The 19999-nt window shown below is 33.2% G+C and overlaps 3 protein-coding genes across 3 annotated transcripts; 2 read left to right on the forward strand and 1 right to left on the reverse strand.

The window, feature by feature from the left end:
- Window positions 1-6985: 6985 nt before the first annotated feature.
- On the forward strand, window positions 6986-7645 carry LOC117911680 (agamous-like MADS-box protein AGL62). Its single transcript, XM_034826085.1, has one exon. The coding sequence runs from the start codon at window positions 6986-6988 to the stop codon at window positions 7643-7645; it is 660 nt and encodes a 219-aa protein (XP_034681976.1).
- A 4829-nt stretch (window positions 7646-12474) lies between these two features.
- On the forward strand, window positions 12475-14244 carry LOC117911898. The gene is made up of 2 exons (XM_034826326.1): window positions 12475-13268; window positions 13370-14244. Exons 1-2 carry the CDS (start codon window positions 12664-12666, stop codon window positions 14034-14036), a joined length of 1272 nt encoding a protein of 423 aa, XP_034682217.1. The 5' UTR covers window positions 12475-12663; the 3' UTR covers window positions 14037-14244.
- Window positions 14245-15141: 897 nt separating this feature from the next.
- LOC117911429 (dentin sialophosphoprotein) lies at window positions 15142-18589 on the reverse strand. Its single transcript, XM_034825800.1, has 2 exons — window positions 18370-18589; window positions 15142-17027 (listed from the first exon to the last, which is right to left on the reverse strand). Exon 2 carries the CDS (start codon window positions 16991-16993, stop codon window positions 15458-15460), a length of 1536 nt encoding a protein of 511 aa, XP_034681691.1. The 5' UTR covers window positions 16994-17027; window positions 18370-18589; the 3' UTR covers window positions 15142-15457.
- Between the last annotated feature and the right edge of the window lie 1410 nt (window positions 18590-19999).

Consider the following 19999-nt stretch of genomic DNA (forward strand, 5'->3'; position numbering starts at 1 on the left):
TACTACATCACTTTTATTGATGACTCAAGTAGAAAGGTATGGGTTTATTTTCTGAAAAATAAATCTGATGTATTTGAAACTTTTAAGAAGTGGAAGGCCATGGTTGAGACAGAAACAGGTTTGAAAGTAAAATGTTTGAGGTCAGATAATGGAGAAGAGTACATAGATGGAGGGTTCAATGAGTATTGTGTTGCACAGGGAATTAGGATGGAGAAGACCATTCCTGGGACACCACAGCAGAATGGTATGGCTGAGCACATGAACAGAACTCTCAATGAGCGTGCTAGAAGTATGAGGTTGCATGCTGGACTACCAAAAACTTTTTGGGCTGATGCTGTTAGCACTGCAGCTTACCTGATAAACCGAGGACCATCAGTTCCCATGGAGTTCAGACTTCCTGAGGAGGTTTGGAGCGGTAAAGAGGTGAAGTTTTCACATTTAAAAGTTTTTGGTTGTGTTTCTTATGTTTATATTGATTCTGATGCTCGTAGCAAACTTGATGCAAAGTCAAAAATATGTTTTTTCATTGGCTATGGTGATGAGAAATTTGGCTATAGGTTTTGGGATGAACAAAACAGGAAAATCATCAGAAGTAGAAATGTGATATTTAATGAACAGGTTATGTACAAGGACAGGTCAACTGTAGTGTCAGATGTTACAGAGATAGATCAAAAGAAATCTAAGTTTGTCAACTTAGATGAATTGACTGAAAGTACTGTCCAGAAGGGGGGTGAAGAAGATAAGGAGAATGTAAATTCACAGGTAGATCTGAGTACACCTATAGTTGAAGTTCGCAGATCTTCCAGGAACATTAGACCTCCGCAGCGTTATTCACCTGTTTTAAATTATCTCCTGTTGACTGATGGCGGTGAGCCAGAGTGTTATGATGAAGCCTTGCAAGATGAGAATTCAAGCAAGTGGGAGTTAGCCATGAAGGATGAGATGGATTCCTTGTTAAGGAATCAGACATGGGAATTGACTGAATTGCCAGTAGGAAAGAAGGCTTTGCACAACAAGTGGGTATACAGAATAAAGAATGAGCATGATGGTAGTAAACGTTACAAGGCCAGATTAGTTGTTAAAGGGTTCCAGCAGAAGGAGGGCATTGACTACACAGAGATATTTTCTCCAGTTGTGAAAATGTCAACAATCAGACTTGTACTAGGAATGGTGGCTGCAGAAAACTTACATCTTGAGCAGTTAGATGTGAAGACAGCATTCCTTCATGGTGACTTGGAGGAAGACCTTTACATGATTCAGCCAAAAGGGTTCATTGTTCAGGGACAAGAGAATCTAGTCTGCAAACTGAGAAAAAGCTTGTATGGCCTTAAACAAGCTCCTAGACAGTGGTACAAGAAGTTTGACAGTTTTATGCATAGAATTGGGTTCAAGAGATGTGAAGCTGATCACTGTTGCTATGTTAAGTCTTTTGACAATTCTTACATCATATTACTGTTGTATGTGGATGATATGCTTATTGCAGGGTCTGACATTGAGAAGATTAACAATCTGAAGAAGCAATTGTCCAAACAATTTGCAATGAAGGATTTGGGAGCTGTAAAGCAAATCCTTGGTATGAGAATCATTAGAGATAAGGCTAATGGTACATTGAAGCTTTCACAATCAGAGTATGTGAAGAAAGTTCTCAGCAGGTTCAACATGAATGAAGCTAAACCAGTGAGCACACCCTTGGGGAGCCATTTCAAACTAAGCAAAGAATAGTCACCGAAGACAGAAGAAGAAAGGGACCATATGAGCAAGGTGCCCTATGCCTCAGCTATTGGCAGCTTGATGTATGTTATGGTGTGTACAAGGCCAGACATTGCACATGTAGTGGGAGTTGTGAGCAGATTCATGAGTAGGCCTGGAAAGCAGCATTGGGAGGCAGTCAAGTGGATTTTAAGATATCTGAAGGGTTCATTAGATACATGTCTTTGCTTCACAGGTGCTAGTTTGAAATTGCAGGGTTATGTAGATGCTAATTTTGCTGGTGATATTGATAGTAGAAAGAGTACTACTGGGTTTGTTTTTACTCTAGGTGGTACAGCTATATCATGGGTTTCAAATCTACAGAAGATTGTTACTTTGTCTACTACAGAAGCTGAGTATGTTGCAGCAACTGAAGCTGGAAAGGAGATGATTTGGCTACATGGTTTCTTAGATAAATTGGGTAAGAAGCAGGAGATGGGCATTCTACACAGTGACAGTCAGAGTGCAATTTTTCTTGCCAAAAATTCAGCTTTTCATTCAAAGTCGAAACATATACAAACAAAATACCACTTTATCCGTTATCTTGTTGAGGATAAACTGGTAATACTTGAGAAGATTTGTGGATCTAAGAACCCTGCAGACATGTTGACTAAGGGTGTCACTATTGAGAAGTTGAAGCTGTGCGCAGCTTCAATTGGTCTTCTAGCTTGAGGACAGGAGGATGAGTTGTAGGGATGAGGGATTGTTTCTTGGAGGATAGTGGTTTGATGTTGGTGATTGGACTAGTCTCCAAGTGGGAGATTTGTTGGGCTTTGTGGAGCCTAGTTTTGTTTGATCCAATTTGACGACCCGACCCGAATAATATTGCATGGCTTTTTAATGGGAGATCTATTGAGGCCTGTTGGGCCGTTTAGCCCATTGTGGAACCACCCTTTGTGATTAGGGTTTTTTAGTGTGGTGGGGTTGTCATGTTATATATATAGAGAGAATATTGTAGCCGCTAGGTTGTACTCTGAATTCTTCCCTGATAATAGTGATATCCCTGCAACTCCGTGGACGTAGGCAAATTGCCGAACCACGTAAATACTGTCTTGTGCGTGTGATTATCTTTTCTTTGGCGTGTGTTTTCTTTAATTTTGTTTCTCACGGGTTGGGAATTCGGTTTAATTCCCTACAATCTTGACAAACCTCCCATTGCAAGCAAGGAGGAAAATATCATGTATTGAAGGGTATCAACATGATATTTCACCATGAAATATCGGTCCGGCGATATTTCATGGAGAAATATCTTGAGAAATTGGTGATATTTCGCGATATATCGACGATTTTTCCCAATATATCATGGTCAACGCGGGTCAACGTAAGTCACATGCGCTACAGTGCACCTCCCATTTTGCTTCCGAGGGGATTTGAACCCCAAACTCTACTTGCCATCTGGGTTAACTTGGCCTTTGATATATATATTGTGCACTAAACTTATATATACTTAAACTCATTATATAAAGAAAATATTAAAAGAATATTTTAAAGAGTAAATTAATTATAATTATTTTATAATTAAATGTAAAATTTTCTTTTAATTAATTACCAAAAATATAAAAATTATATAATTTTCTTCATAATGTTTTTAATATCATTAATAATTAATTAAATATTAAAAAATTATATATATATATATATATATATATCATAATTTATTTTATATTGTTTAATATAATTGAATTAAATGGATCATATTTTAATATTAATATATATTTTAAAATTAGACATATTATAATCAAATATCATAATATCATATATAATTTAATAATAAATGTACACTTATAAAATTCATATTTTTATCAATGCATACGATATTATTATCAAATATGATAAATTATGTTATACATATATCAAAATTTTCAATAAAATAACTTTAAAATATCTATTATACTTCTAATTATATTATTATAAAGTTTTTCTTACATTTTTATGAGTTTTTAACAATTTTAAGTTTATTGATATTTTTTTCTAAAATATCCGTCGATATATCTTCGATATATCCATGATTACCGATATTTTCATCTTTGATTGCAAGTTGTTGTTCTACACAAACTAGGCCTATATGAACGAATGCGGTAGAGCTAAATAAGTATGGCATTCATTACAAGCCAAGGTTATCACTTAAAGGACAAGTTCTAGCAAGCTTCGTAGTTAAATTGCCCCAGTCAACATTTGTGAAGGTACTGTTTGGGCAATGGTGGATCGTCCGAGTTAGGAATCATTTCATAGTCCTTTGAAGAATAACAGATTGAGTAGGCAATCTAGCAGTATTCCTCTAATAGAACCAAGTTATAACAGTTCAATCTACATAGTTTATAGAATACGTGTTGCTCCATACAAAACATCTCATGGCAACTACCCCTATTTTTTCCTTTCAATATTTTCATCCTGTACAAAAGGAATCCTGCAAGTTGTTTTATTAAGATATGACCGTAAATAATTGTAACGATGTGATTATATTATTGTCATCTAATTAGAACAATCACATCAATGTCAATTTTATTTTTTTAGCATATTTTGTATATTTATTTTTATTATTTCTTTCTCGTGTCACCATTCATTATGGATACGTTAATCAAACCAAACGTACAAATAAAAAATAAGAAAATAGGAAAAAAATAAATAAATAAATAAAACAAAGTTTTTAACGTTGTTCAATAATCAATATGATCCTTAGGTTTACGCAGTATACCAATACTTAACAATCTACTAATCAAAATAAATGAAGGGTTATAATGAAATACCTCTCAATTGAGTTCGCACTTTCTAAAAACGAAACTTTAAAACATTAAAGGGTTAAATATATAATAGAGACAAATTTGTCATTTATCATATTTAAAAAAAATGAAAAATCTTTAGGCAGCATTGTCACTTTCAACCCAATAGAGGTTTTGACTCTTGACATCCCGAACAAAGCGATTGAATACGTACACCAATAAAAATTAAACACAAAAATTAAGTAAATTCACATAAAATGCATAAAAGTTACAAACTAGATACTTCAATAAAAGAATATTATAATTTAGATCAAAATTTGTATGTACTAACATAGAAGTCCAAATAAATATTAAAATTATATATTTACGTGCTTTGCATAACTTAACTCTTTTCATTACTATGTTACTCAAAACAATTTCATTTCATTTTTGCACCATATTAGCACTCAAAATGCGTATCTTTCTAAATATAGTTCCATTGAGCTATAACTATGAAAAAATCTATTTCCATTTCCTTATTATGTAAATAATGCTTTTGCAGTAATACACACACGTGTGTGTCTATATATATATATATAATAAAAATAAAAAGGAGTAATCCTTTTGAGTTTTGAGCAGCCTAGAAATTTACACCTTTGTTTTATTTTTATTCTTTTCTTCTTTCTTCGTAATTGACAGTGCCAACCTCCTGCAAAACCACAATCCTTTCCATTCTACGACAAAATGTAATTCTAAAATTATTGAAGAATTAAATTGATCAAGAACATTGCAATATATATACAAAAGACAATGTTGTTAAGGCAATATAAACTTTTAAGGCCTAAAAATATTGAAAGTACAATATTTGTTTGAGGGTTGTATCGTGTGTTGGAAAGTATTCCAAATTCCTAATTAATATAAATTTTTTTTTTATAAAGAATATTGTATAAAATATTTCCTAAGTTTATATTATTGTAATATTATATTTTCTTATAGAATAAGGAAGGTTGTTGAAAATATCTCTATAAATGATTTAGGTTGTAAGATAGAGATGTGCTTATAAAGACTATATGAGATGAATAGGGATATGAGAAAAAATAAGAGATACTCGGTGGAGCAAGTTAGGGGACTTGTGGTTCAGGGTGGGGATACAAGAATACAAGGAGTAGAGAACATGCGATGTTTCGAAAACCTAATAGTTGTATCTGGTTTTATCCTCTATAATATTCTTTATGGTATAGTGAAAAAATTTTCTTTCATCCGTGGATATAAGCATGGTTGGTCAAACCACATTAAAACCTTGTGCACCTTTATGTGTGATTGTTTTATCTGTGTGTTCTTGAATTAACATTATTTGTTTCGCGTTGGTTTATTGTCGCTTTTGAAAAATATGATTAGGGTGTTTTAATCTTAACATCATGTTCAGCAAGTGATTTTCTTTTAGAAGAATAAGAATGGCTAAAGCTCATTAAAACTTAAAAGAACAAAATTCTCCATGACAAATATGAGAGTGTATATATTTAGAATAAGTTTGAAAGTGGATTACGATAAAGTTAGAGTTGCTTCATAATTCATGATAACACTTTTTTGTATGGTAAAACAAAAAATATTGAAAATTTTGACTATAATATCCTACATCGGATAAGGAGAAAGTTTTTTTGCACCACATTAGTATGGACTCATCCTAATATCATAGACGCATTTTAAAAACGCTATGGCCTCTTTAAACCTAGAGCTAACAATATCTGCACTATTAAGAGTGGTCGTCCCATTAACCCATCATACCATGCTCCTTTAAATGTTGAGAATTTTTTTCCTTCATGGTTAAACTTCTCATCCACCTATCTTTTCTTCCCATTCGATTCAAAAGGTCAAACATCTCGCAAAATGTAATTCTCAAATCTTGAGCAAATCATTAAACTAGACAAAACAAAAATCAAGAGAATTTCGTGATTGTTATTTGAAGAAACATAATAGTTAATACCTACTTAATGTCACCAAAATCCTTCTTGTGATCTACATTCATTCTGTAAGCGGAAATATTATAATAACGCTTGCACTACATGGTGATGACAGAGTAACACTACCCTCGTAATTGTCATTGATGAGGCCATCTTGTAACAGACCTGATCATTACGAGAAGGATATTTGACCTTTTCCAATAAACAATGCTTTTTCATAGCATTACAACATATTTCCAGTATTTTTTTCCCCATCCAATTTCCGTTTGATTTTTCAATAAATCTTCGAAATATTGCATCAGTTTGAAGAACTCGTCTAAAGAGATGATAGAAAAATGATTTCCTTTTAATATTCAAATTAATTTACATAATATCCATGTATTAAAAGATAGGATATTTGTAACTCCAAAATCTTATTAATTGTATGCAATGAAAGAAATTCAATACAATATTATGATAATCGATCTCACCCACCTTCCAATATAAATAGCTCACGTTCCCTCCAAGCCAAAATTAACAAACTAAGCATTTTCTTATCTGTTTCTAATCTGATTCTTGTTTGCTAGTTCTGTAGACATGGTGGAGAAGTCAAGCAAGGGTCGCCAAAAGATCGAAATTGCGAAAATACCGAAGAAAAATCATCTTCAAGTCACCTTCTCCAAGCGCAAGTCTGGGCTCTTCAAGAAGGCTAGTGAACTTTGCACTCTTTGTGGGGCAAATATTGCTATATTAGTTTTTTCCCCTGGTGGAAAGGTATTCTCTTTTGGTCATCCTGATGTTCGGTCCATCGTCCATTCGTTCTTCGCTTACAATCCTCCAACCAAATGTAGTGGTCTCAACCTAATTGAAGCTCATGATCAGAGTGCTAGTATCCACAAGCTCAACTTACAGCTCGCGGAAGTGCTTAACCAACTAGAAGCAGAGAAAAAGAGAGGTGAAATACTCGGCCAAATAAGAGCTAGCCAAGCCCAATGCTGGTGGGAAGCACCAATTGATGAGTTAAGTTTGTTTGAGCTTCAACAATTGAAGGTGTCCATGGAGGAGCTTAAGAAGATTGTAGTGAGTCAAGCTGAACTGCTTCTAATGGAGGGTAATGCTAATCCTTCTACTTTCAATAAGGTTAATGGGAACCCAATGGTTGATGACTTTGAGTTTGAGAGGAAACTCAGTGAGATTCATGGTCTTTCCATTATGCCCCATGTCCATAATTTTGGTCATGGACTAGGCTTTTTCTGAGTTTCTTTTGTGGTTTGAATGCTTCGACATGGTAATTACTCAACAGTCATTTCCATATATTGTTTCTGAGTTTATTAGTGCATTAATGGGTTCGTCACACGATCTCTCAAATTGTCCCATTGGCAAGTGGCCTAGTATATATGTCGCACGTTACAAACAACCCAATTAAAAATGCTAAATTCACAAAATAGTACTACTATAAATGGGTAAAATTAACTCTTATTTAACCGTAACAATAATATTGTTTTATTTTTGAACTTTTTTCATTGTTATGAATAGAAAATAAATTACTAACTTTTGTTTTTTTATTACTAAAAATGACTTGCTTTCAAATTTGAGATAATTTGTTTTTTTATTTTTTATTGACTTATTACTTATTGCTTAAATTTTTTTTATTGAATAGAAAAAGTTCAAATATTTGACTCTTTCTAAATACTAGAACTAATGTGGCATATCAAATGGAGAAAAACTTTTTAAAGTTATATAAGTATGGACTCTTCCTAATCTTATAAATGTATTTCAAAGTTATAAGGATCCTATTAGATTTAAAGCAGTTGGATATGAGTCGTTATAAAATTGTATCAAAAGTCAATTCTGATTCTGGTGTCAAGCTTTGTTTAGCCCGTGAAGGGTATATATTAATTTGACTTTACAATCTCATGTGACATAATGAGGATATTTGACTTTACAATCTCATGTGACATAATGAGGATATTGTGGATATTTTTGTGATGTATCACGTCAGATAAGGGAGAAAATTTTTTACACTATATAAGTATAAACTCTTTTTAATCTTGTAAGTGACCTTTAAAGTCACAAGGGCCCTATTGAATTTAAAACAAACAATATTTACATGGTTTGGTGCTAGTTTTTAAGAAAAAAAAAAACTACTTAATATTTAATACTATTAAGTATTATTTAATTTTAAATTCGATTGTGGATTAAGTATAAATAAATAAATAAACAAATAAACACCGGTTAAATGTTATTTTCATTAATTCATTAAACTAAAAGGGAAATAAAAATAATTATAATAAAGAAAAATGGAATCTTGTGTGTCCTAGGAGAGTAATTTAAGAAGGAAAATACCGAAATCATAATCAAATATATGAGTAATGATAATAAAAATTTTCAATCAGGTTTATGAGGTGAAAAATAGGGTTAAGCAAACAAAGAATCTGATTGAATTGAATGATAAGCTCTTAGTTTATCTTTAATTATTGACCAAAAAAAGAAAAATGAATCTTGAATTCAAAGAGTGCAATTTAGGGGTTAATCATATAAAAAAATATTTATGAATGAAATCAAAATATTATTTGAAAGGGGTTCAAATGTGGTCAACAAGATTATTTTAAAGGGGGTTCAAATGCCATCATGAAATTTTTTTGGTGGGCTTGCAGGCTTTGGGACCAATTCTAACGCCACTATAATGAGATGAATGTAGGCCACTCGTTTTTTAATTAATTAAATAAATTTCTTTTCTTTAGTTTGACTTCACAATGGCCTTAAATCAAGATAGGGGAGGAAAAAAGAATGATTTTAAAAAATGTAAATTATTAAATAATTTTGTACCAATTAAATAAGGAAGTTGGGGATTAGGTTTCACTTTCTATCCCTTTCATCTTAATTCTTCCTTCAAAAAAAAATGACAAAAATTAAGCAGCTTTTGAAAAGGTCAACATACTAATTCATTTGGGGGGATTACATAGAATGACAGACATTTTGTATGATGTGGGTTTATTATTATGACAAAATTCTGCTGTTCAGAACGGTATCCTATGTGGCATTTGAAGGGGTTTTTGTACCTTCTACCGTTAATTACAAAAAAAAAAAAAAATAAAATAAAAAATAGAAATAAAATTCTTAAAAGGTGGACAGTTGTGAAACAATTATGAAATTTATCGCAGTTCCTTCCTACAACCACACTTTTCATATCAATAGTACATTAAAAAATATCTTTTATAATTTTATAAAATTAAATTTCTATTAAAATTATATTTTGAAAAAACATCTTTCACCACATCCATATCATTTACATATTAAAAAAAAATTAAATTTATATTAAAAATGTCTCAATTTTCTATATCGAGATCTCATATGTATTAAAAACAATATTTTCCAAATATACTATGTCAAAAAGAAAAAAAAAAACAAAAGACCATATTATCAAAAATTCCATTTGAAGTGATCTTCCATAAAATCACTTTTAACCGGGTTTTATCGGTAACAATTATTCTATCAATAAATATTTTTATATAAAATACCTCGATGTTTATATATAAATAAATAGACAAAATGTAATGACAATTTTAGTGATGGGTTTGATTTAAAAAAAAATGACTACATATTAAACATTGAGAGACCATTTGATGATGATTTTAAAAGTAATTCTAACTTTTTTTAAAAGACTACAAAATTTTTCTAAAATCAATCTCAAATCCACTCTGAATTATGTTGTGTTATCTTTTGTCGGAAGAATGGCATGTGTCATTTGTTTCTTTTAAATGTATTTTACTTCATGGAATTATTTGTTGTTGTCTAGTTATCTGTATCTTCGTTTATTCATGGTGAGGAAACCATGCATCTCAACTTGTCCCCTTGTTTTTTTCTCTTCATAATTTTCATGATAAGAATCATTGTGTACTACTATATTTTCATTTTTCTACTACAAATATTATTGTTCATGGTTTTATTATTTGGGGTTTTTTCACATATCATAATATGGATTTACTTCATCATTCTAATTTAAACTTTTGATAATAAAATGTTTAATTTTGTCGAGCATCTATTTCTATCACTCAAAAATATTGATATTAATTTTGTGGATAGATGTTTAGTTTATTATTACATTCAAATGCTTGAAAATGAAACATTTAAGTTCTGTTTGAGAACTGTTTTTTAAAACAATTTTGTTTGTTCTTTAGAACAAAAAAATATAGAAAACATGTTTAATAACTAAAAACCGTTTTTTGTTTTTTATTTTAAGAATAGAAAATACAGTATTTTCAAAGAACATTTTTAGTTGTTTTCATTTATTTTCTAATAACTGTTTTAAGAAATAATTATATAAACATGTAAAATGATTAAAAATAAAATACTAGATATAAAAATTATCTTTAAAAATATTTTAAAATTTCAAACAGACTTTTGTTATATAAAATCAAATAACACTTTTCAAAAGTTGTTATCAAAAACCATTTTTCAAAATTGTTTTAAAAAATAGTTACCAAATAAACCTTTAAGTTGTCTTTAAGTTACTAAGAAAAGAAAAAAAAATGTTAAAAAAAAATATTTTCCTATATTAGGTTTTACCTTGAAAAATGCAAAAAAAAAAGTCAAATATAATTAAAATTAATGAAAAAATTATATATTTTTAAACTATTTAATATTTATATAGAAGAGTTAAATAAGTAAAATGAGTTTTAAAAAATACATAAAAATAATATATTAACTTTAAATTCTTTCTTTTTTCTTTCCTTCTCATTTTCCTATTTATTTTTTTTCTCTTACATTTTCCTTTAAACTTTTTAGGAACCAAACATAACATTAATTTTATAAAAAAAAAAAAAATCATGAAAATTTTGGTAAAAAAAAAAAAAAAAGAATTACAAAAATTAACTACAAACTATGAAAATTATAAACAAAATTTTTTGTAAAATAAATAAATACACATTAAGTTAGCTTTGTTTAAGAAATTAATATAAATATGGTATGGTAATATAAGACCCTAAAAGAATGTGCAATGATATTGGTATATATTATGAAATCATGGTTGTATAATAATATAATTATTTTGCTTCCTTTCCATATAAAAAGGACTTAATATTCTATCTCCCTTTTTTTTTGCCCTTAAATTAAGTGAAAAAGAAAATTTATCAAAAAAACTATTAAAAGAAATTATTGGTTTGAAATTTGTATAATGTGAGTATGAGCTTTAGAGGGGAAAAAAATGTCTTGAGAATCCCATTAAAAATATAATTTTAATAAAATAATGCCTAAATAATTTTTTAAATTTATAACATATTTGGAAAGTGATAACAAGAATACACTAAAAATAAGAACAAATTATCATACCATATGTAGAAAATAAATTAAAATCCCAATAAAAGTGAATGAGAATGAAAATAATTTCCATTCTCCATTTCAATGTTCCTAATTTATCCTTATTTTTTTATTTAAAAATATTTATTTTTTAAAGAAGGAAACAAAATATAGCACAATATGGAAATCAGCTGTGCTCATAAATATTATATTTGGTGTTGCCAACTTATTTGACAGCTAATGTAAAATGATAGCCTTTCTAATTTTAAATTTACTCACATGCCACCTGGCAAGCCACCTTTTGCCAGGTGGCATTGCATGCTCTTGAATTTTCCTCAACCCAAAATCAAAACTATATTTTAAATTAAAGATAGGATTAAATACTTTTTGCTGTTAACTTTTAGGTTGTCGAAACTTTGTCCACTCACTTAAAAAAATTTGGGCAGACAAATTATTGAAATTTAAATATAAGGGGAGAAAAAAGCGATCTGTGTGTCAAATCAGAAGGATTTAGAGCTAATTTGAAAAAATGGGGCGTTAGGACATAGAACATAGAGAATGGGAAGGCGCCAGATGAATCTGGAAGTTTTGACAGAGAGTTGAAATCCGAGGAGACCGATGGGCGCCAGCAGAGGAGGTGGGTGGCCCACCAAAAGATGGTGGGATTGTGGTCCAACCAGAAAGGCAAAAGTGTGTCACAGCTGTAATCTGGGTGTATTCCGACATATTTTTTCAATCATATGCTTCCGTACCACTATGAGGTTAGGGGGAATTATGAAAATGGTAACAGAGATGCCCATTCGCTGGCGCTTAGTGTTCGTGCTCGTGTGCGTCTCTGTGCACCAGCTCACTCCCGCAGCCCCACTCCATGCACATGCATTCTTTCCCGATTTATTTCTTCCTTTTTATCCTTCTCCCATCCCCATCTCCACTTTACTCCACGCAGTCTGAGTTGAGGGGAGGTTTCAGATTTCGCCATGGATCCCTGCCCTTTCCTTCGGATCCTTGTGGGAAATCTAGCTCTCAAGTCTCCTGCTCTGATCCCCTCCAAGTCTGCCTTCTCGCTTGTTCATCCTTCTTCTTCTCCCTTCTTTTGCAAGATCAAGCTCGGAAATTTCCCCTCGCAGTTCGCTACGGTTCCCTTGGTTCCACAAGAGACTCACACTTCGGATGACGTCGTTTCCTTCACTTTGACTCGGAAGGATATCGAAAAGCTGGGGGAGAAGAGCCTTTTCTCCACTAAGGAGCCGCGTTTACAGATTCTGGTTTACACTGGGCGGAGAGGGAGGAGTTGTGGGTTCAGCGCTGGGAAGCTGTTGGGTAGAGTCACGGTGGGGTTGGATCTCAAGGGGGCGGTGGGTAGAGCTTGTGTATTTCACAATGGATGGGTCTCCGTTGGCGGCGAGTCCTCTCAGTTGTATTTGAGCGTTCGGGCCGAGCCTGATCCAAGATTTGTGTTTCAGTTTGGGGGGGAACCGGAGTGCAGCCCTCAGGTTTTTCAGATTCAGGGAAACCTCCGGCAGCCGGTGTTTACCTGCAAGTTCAGTTTCAGAAACTCCGGTGACCGAAGCTTGAGATCAAGGTTGGTTCTTATTACTGATTACCCATTTGTCTGCCCTGTTTGGGGAAGTGATCTTAGAAGAAAAAGTCGATTAAATATAGTTTTTATCTTTTTGTTTTCAGATCATCAATTTCAGAAGCGAGCACATCGAGAAGCTGGTTCAGCTCTAAAGATGAGGATTCAAAGGAGCGCAAAGGGTGGTCGATAACCATCCACGATCTCTCGGGCTGTCCCGTCGCCGCTGCTTCGATGACGAATCCCTTCGTCCCCTCGCCGGGCTCCGGCCGGGTCAAGCGGTCGAACCCTGGAGCCTGGCTGATCCTCCGGCCGGAAGACGGGACCTGGAAGCCGTGGGGGAGGCTAGAGGCATGGCGGGAGCCGGACGGCCTAGGCCACCGATTCGAGCTCCTCCCGGACGCAACGGGCGGCCCCGCCGTTCTTCTCGCCAGTTCTACTCTCAGCACCAAAAAAGGCGGGAAATTCACCATTGACTCCAGCTCCAGGAACTTTCCGGCGACGACCCCGAGAGGCGCGTGCGAGTCCGGAACAAGGTCATGGGTGGAATCGGTGTACAAAGGGTTCGTGATGTCATCGACGGTGGGCGGAGAGGGGCGGTGCAGCACGCCGGAGGTGGAGGTGGGGGTGAAGCACGTGACGTGCACGGAGGACGCGGCGGCGTTCGTGGCGTTGGCGGCGGCCATGGACCTGAGCATGGACGCCTGCAAGCTGTTTTCACAGAAACTGAGGAAAGAGCTGAGAAGGCAGCAGAGTGAGGAGTTTGTCGTTTGATGTGGATTAGTTTGTCGTTTTGGTAGGAGTTAGAGCCTTGGATTCCTAACGTTGGTTGATGAGTCACTGTACAGTTACCACCACTTACACTTTTTCTCTATTCGTATTTTTGAAAATACATTAATTCTTTCATTCGGTTGTTCATTAGCTGTGTTCCATGAATATATTGTCGGCAGAATATTCATTTTCCTGCCTGCCAAACACTCAAGATTATTTATCTAATTCTAATTTTAACATTTTTCTTACTATTTTTCAATTTATCCGAATAAAATAAATGTAAATGTTTTTATTTTTAATAAAAAAAATTAACTATTCCACCAATTTAAATTTTATTAATTTGAAAACCCATTAATAAAATAATATTTAATTTTGTAATATTTTTAATTCTTTTTTTCCACTACAAATTATCACCCACAAAAGGCAGTTTACATTGTGATGTGGCATAACCTTCAATTCTGATTGGGCCATGTGTATCTAGAAAAATTTATCAAAATTTTATATTAAGGGAATATTTAAAAAAAATATTTAATCATTTAAATTCTCCTTAACTATTCCAAAAATTAACTTTCTCGTTAAATGTTTATTACTAAAGTTGGCCACAAACCCAACCCAATCCGCTTGACTTTCAGCCCTTATAGATTGGAGCCCTGCAAATGGGTATTAAGCCCGTGACACTCCAGCTTGGGCCGTCTTGACTTGGGTCTGGTCCAGCTATGAGTTACCAATGCTCCGACAGGGGCTTTGGCCCAAAATTTTCAAGTGGGGCCGAGATTGGATTCGGGCACAGACCAAATTTATATCAGTGCACCCTCGACAACAGACACCACAAACATGAAGGACGACTGCCTTACAGAAGACGATCATGTTGGAGTTTTCCACAACAAAAGATCACCCCTGGTGAAGTCCAGTAAAATCCTTCAAGCATTCATGGTATATCAATGCCCATGAAAGCTAGGCCATACAGATTAGAAGTAGGGTTACAACTAGCACTCAATCCTTACTCCCATCCAACCCAAACTTGCATCCCTACTCAAGACACAGAAATCCTACATTTCAATGAAAAATCACACAAGTATTCATAAAAGAGAACATAATCCAACCAAAATGACAAAATGTTCAGTAGCATTAATACCATAACCACTTCAAATCTGTTTTTCCTCATAAATAAACCAACCATGGCGCCTAAAAAAGATGGAAGATGTCATGGGAGGAAGTTGGAGTGGATTGTACATACTAAAACCTTTTTGATGCCTACATTTCGCCTGCAAAGTAGAGACTCTGTTCTTTAGAGATTGATTGATATTTCAGTCTACCAGAGACACTTGTGACATTACAAGCTTGTGGATCAAACTGTGGGACAAAACAAAAATTACAACTTAGGAGCATTCATTAAGAATCCAACAACCGTCTAATTAGAACCATCATTCTGTTGCAGCACCTTCCTTGTCACTTGCGTCTGTTCTAATATCAAACGTCTTATCCAAATCCGTGGGTGGAGACTCCTTTTCTTCTTGAGGGATGGAAGAATCAGAAACATCAATTGGGTCCTGTTGAATTGAGTCTCCACTCCCATTTGTGGAGGAGGATGCTGAGCTTTCATCTGTCTCCCCTGATCCATTGCTGGTGTCAGGCTTCTCATTCTGAATGGCATCAGTATTCTCTTTTGGTATCAACAACTCAGGGTTGTGTTCTGCTTCAGAAGTTGCATTGGAGCTTATGGAATTTGAAGATTCTCCTGTGGTTGCTCCAGCATTCTCAGGTTCAGAACCAGATTGATTCTTACCTGTCACTATGGTAGAGTCGATAGTCTGTTTCAGTACAACATGTTGCGTGTCGGCGCCTTGTTCAGTATTTATGCCCTCCCCTGTTGCATTTTGAGCTTGAATAGGATCTAAGACAGTTTCAATTCCATTCTTTGGATCTGAATCAGAAGATTTGGTACTCAGTTCTGATGAGTCGTTATTGCTGACCTCTGATGAGTCTTTATTGCTAACCTCTGATGAGTTTTTATTGCTGATCTCTGGTTGATCATTGGATTCTGTTGTTATTGGGGGATTTTGAAGTGAGCTATTCTCAGATTTGGGTGAATTAATCTCAGTACCCTTTCCTTGGCTGTCTGTCACATTTGAAGAAGCTTCATTTTCAGCCAATTCAACTTCTTCTGCCTTTGAATTCTTGTGCTCGCTACTGAGCTCATTGTTGTTGGGTTTGGTCTCCTGCTCTAGAGTGTTCTCATCAAAGTCTTCCATTTTATCAGCTTCACCACCATTAGTTTGAGTATCATGGGCCACAGCACTAGATGCATCATCGGCTTTGTAATGTTCTTCTCGTGCCTCATGAGCATTCCTGCTACCACCATCATGATCCTGATCATCCATTTCCTTCTCATTCTCAGATAGGTCATCTTTCTCTTCACTCTCTTTCTCCCCACTTTCCTTCTCATCGCCCTCCTCTTCTCTCTCTTTTTCCTCATCTAATACCTCTTCATCATGATCAGATTCTCCTTCAGCTCTCTCTTGATCATTTTCATCTATCTCATCATCTCCACCCCCTCTTCCTTCATCTTCTCTCTCATCAACCTTGCTTTCTTCTTCTTCTTGCTCTTCATCATGCTTGCTTTCTTCTTCTTCTTGCTCTTCATCATGCTTGCTTTCTTCTTCCTCTACTCCTCCAGCTTCATCCTCTTCTTCAGTTTCTTCTTCCCCATGTTTTTCATTCTTTGCTTCTCCATCCACCCGAGGATGGAGATCCTTCCTTCCAAATTTCAGAAGTTCATTGCCACCTTGCGTGTTTGATGAGATTTTTGCATCATTTGCATCAAACTCTTTCTTCTTATCATGGGAGTGCTTCACTTGGTAGATCAACCAGAAGCAAACAGCAAGTAACAGGCAAATCTGCAGAATATGCTTTACCTTGAAACCTTTGGATCTCTGGTTTCTGCTAGGCGACTTAAACATGATGCAAATTCCTTCCAATCCCACACTTATATTCCTAAATACAATAACAAGTGACAAAAACTGGTTCAGAAATCCAAATAGCATTAAAGATCCGAAGGGATGAATGGCTTAAAACAATCATATCACTACTATCTATCACTTATGCAAATGAACACAAAGTTTGCATTCTAGCAAGGACAAGCTGCCAGGCAGAAAAATCCACAAAATCTAGTCACAGGCACAGCTATATAAGCATATGTTTCTAAGTGCCATGATAATCATTACACATTACAAACCCGAAACTATCCTATTCACAGTCCAAGAGTTTTTTAGCATTAAGTTAAACATGACCCAAATTTCAATTTCAAACCAAATTTGGTACCTCTCCACAGAATGTTCTCCCAAGTCAACCCATATCAGGAGTAAATGTTGTTTAACCTAAAAACTTGACCACAATCTTGAATAGCCAATAGTGTTAAAAGAATCCCAATAAAACACTACCCCTTGAAATTAGTTTCCCATGAACCTGAAGATTAATCATGCAGCATTTGGTTTCAGATCTTACATCAAACATTTTAAAAACGTGAAGATTAATTCCAAATGTTAAGTTTCAAAAGAAATATAGTTTGAGAACAAGAGGCAGGAAATGATAAACACAAGACTGCACCTACCTTCAGTTTGGCAGCCCACAAAACTGTGGAAAAGAAAACGAAAAAGGAAAAAAAAAAAAAAAAAACTCAATCTCATGCTTTAAGCAGTACTGGACTTCAGAAGCTAAAGGCAGTTGCATTGTGTCCAGTTGGGTCAGGTTTAGGTTTTCCCTGGTCCCAAAGAAAGAAGAATCCAACATTCAAAATTTAAACATCTCTTCCTTTCCAACATTTTTTCACCAACCAAGCATAAAACATCCAAATCACAATTTAAAACGCATTCTTTTCACCAAAAAGGAAAAAATCCACATCTTTTTTCCCGGGAAAGAAAATACCCAAATCTTCTTCTTTTTTTTTTTTCCAAATAAAAGAAAACCCAGTATAGCAACCTTGCATGAAAACGCAAGAAACAAAAGGGTAAAGTGAAAATCCAATAGAACCCTAACAGCAAAACTCGAAACCACAACAAACCCTAGAACCCCTGGAGCGGAACCAACACCAGACCCATAAAACACAAACCATATGGAACGGTTTCTGACCCACAATCCAAACACATCCCAAGAAATAGTTCATCAAGAACCACAGGAACACGCAAACCACATAGATCTCCAAAGCATTTCCCATCCCACACAGCACAAGCAGACACTAACCCAACTCCAACCTCTACCATACAACATGGAAAATCAATACCCAAGATTCAAACAAAAAATTAACAAAAGGGGAGAGAGAAAATGGGGAAGAAAATACCTGAAAAAGCAAGGAAAGTCAGCAAGAGTGAGAAAATGAATGATTATGATGAAAAAAGGGGCGTTGTTGGGTGGGAGACATGAGATTTGAGTGGGTTAATGGGTAGGTGTGGACAGGCTTCTTCGGATCCAAATACAAGGGAGGTTGGAGGAACTTACAAGGCTCTATATTAACAAGATCCGTCCGATCTCAGACACTTGGTTCCTCCCCTGTCTGCCTAAGCTTGTTGGACCTCGTTATTTTCATATATGATTTTGGTAATAACAGTAACATGAATACCATATTATTTCAAAAAAAACATATGCCTTAAATATTTCTAACACCTAATCCTTTGCCTGAATTCATACATTTTGGAAATATACATTATCTTCTTTTTTTTATTGCATTAAGTTATTAAGTGTCAAGCTATTAATATTATTTAATTATGTCAATTTTTTAAAATTAATTCCTTATATTATAACTTATAAGTTAAGCTACTATACTAAGAAAATTTTATTAATAAATAGAATTTATATATATATATATATATATATATATTAAGATAAAAAGAAATGGTCCTGTAGCTATTTTTTTTATTGGTTGTCAATTTTTGGTGGACATAGAAAAATTTTTTTTTTTGATTCCATAGAAAAACCTAGTACGTAGGATCTGTATGGTAATTGTTTTTTAAAATAATTCTAAAAAATAGTTTTAAAAAAAAATTGTTCTTTAATTTTTATAAATAAAAGTGTATTTAAAAACTTAAAATATTTTTAATGTAATTTTAATAATTTAAATATTTTTTAAAAATAAAATTTATATTTAATATTTTATTTTTAATTATTTTACATGTTTGTATAATTATTTATTAAAATAGTCCTTAGATGATAATGATATAAAACAATTAAAAGATATTATAAAAAAAACATAAAATAATTTTTAATTGTCCAATATACTTTCTGTTTTTTTTTTTTTTTTCTTTCTTTTGAAGAATAGAAAACTATTCTAAAAAAATAGTTACGAAAAAAAGTAATTTTTATTTTTAAAAATTTTGTGAAATTAAGTAATATGTTATTGTGTTAATTTTATAAAATCATTCAAACCATTGCAAATTTCATGACTTTTGAGGTGGTGTTTTGTTTGGAAAACATTTTTTTATTTATTTATTTTTTAAATAGTTTTTATTTATTTTTTCTTATTTATGAAAATTATTATAAAGGATAATATTGCTATTTTTTTTTTATTTGGATGCATTTTACATTATATTTTTTACTCATTGCATGTGATATTGTTATTATATTGTATGATTATTCTTTTTTTTTTTTAAATCATGTAATGAAGTATTCTATTATTTTTATAATTAATCAATTATATTAAATTAGTTTATCCCTTTATAGTAATTTAATAATTTAATAAATAAATAAATTATTTATATAATATTTCTAAGATAATATTTGATTTTAAATATATAAAAATTCATGTCTTATTCATATTACATTTCGTATAGTCTCATAAGATTGTTTACATGCTCTTATTTCTTTTCTTTTCTTTTTCAATTTTTTAGAAAATTATTTTCATCTTTATTGAGGAATAAAAAAGTTTTGGCTAAATAAAAAAATCCAAATATTTAGTTTTTTTTTATATTCAGTTA

This window comes from Vitis riparia, chromosome 3 (genome assembly GCF_004353265.1).
Source record: "Vitis riparia cultivar Riparia Gloire de Montpellier isolate 1030 chromosome 3, EGFV_Vit.rip_1.0, whole genome shotgun sequence".
Lineage (NCBI taxonomy): Eukaryota > Viridiplantae > Streptophyta > Magnoliopsida > Vitales > Vitaceae > Vitis > Vitis riparia.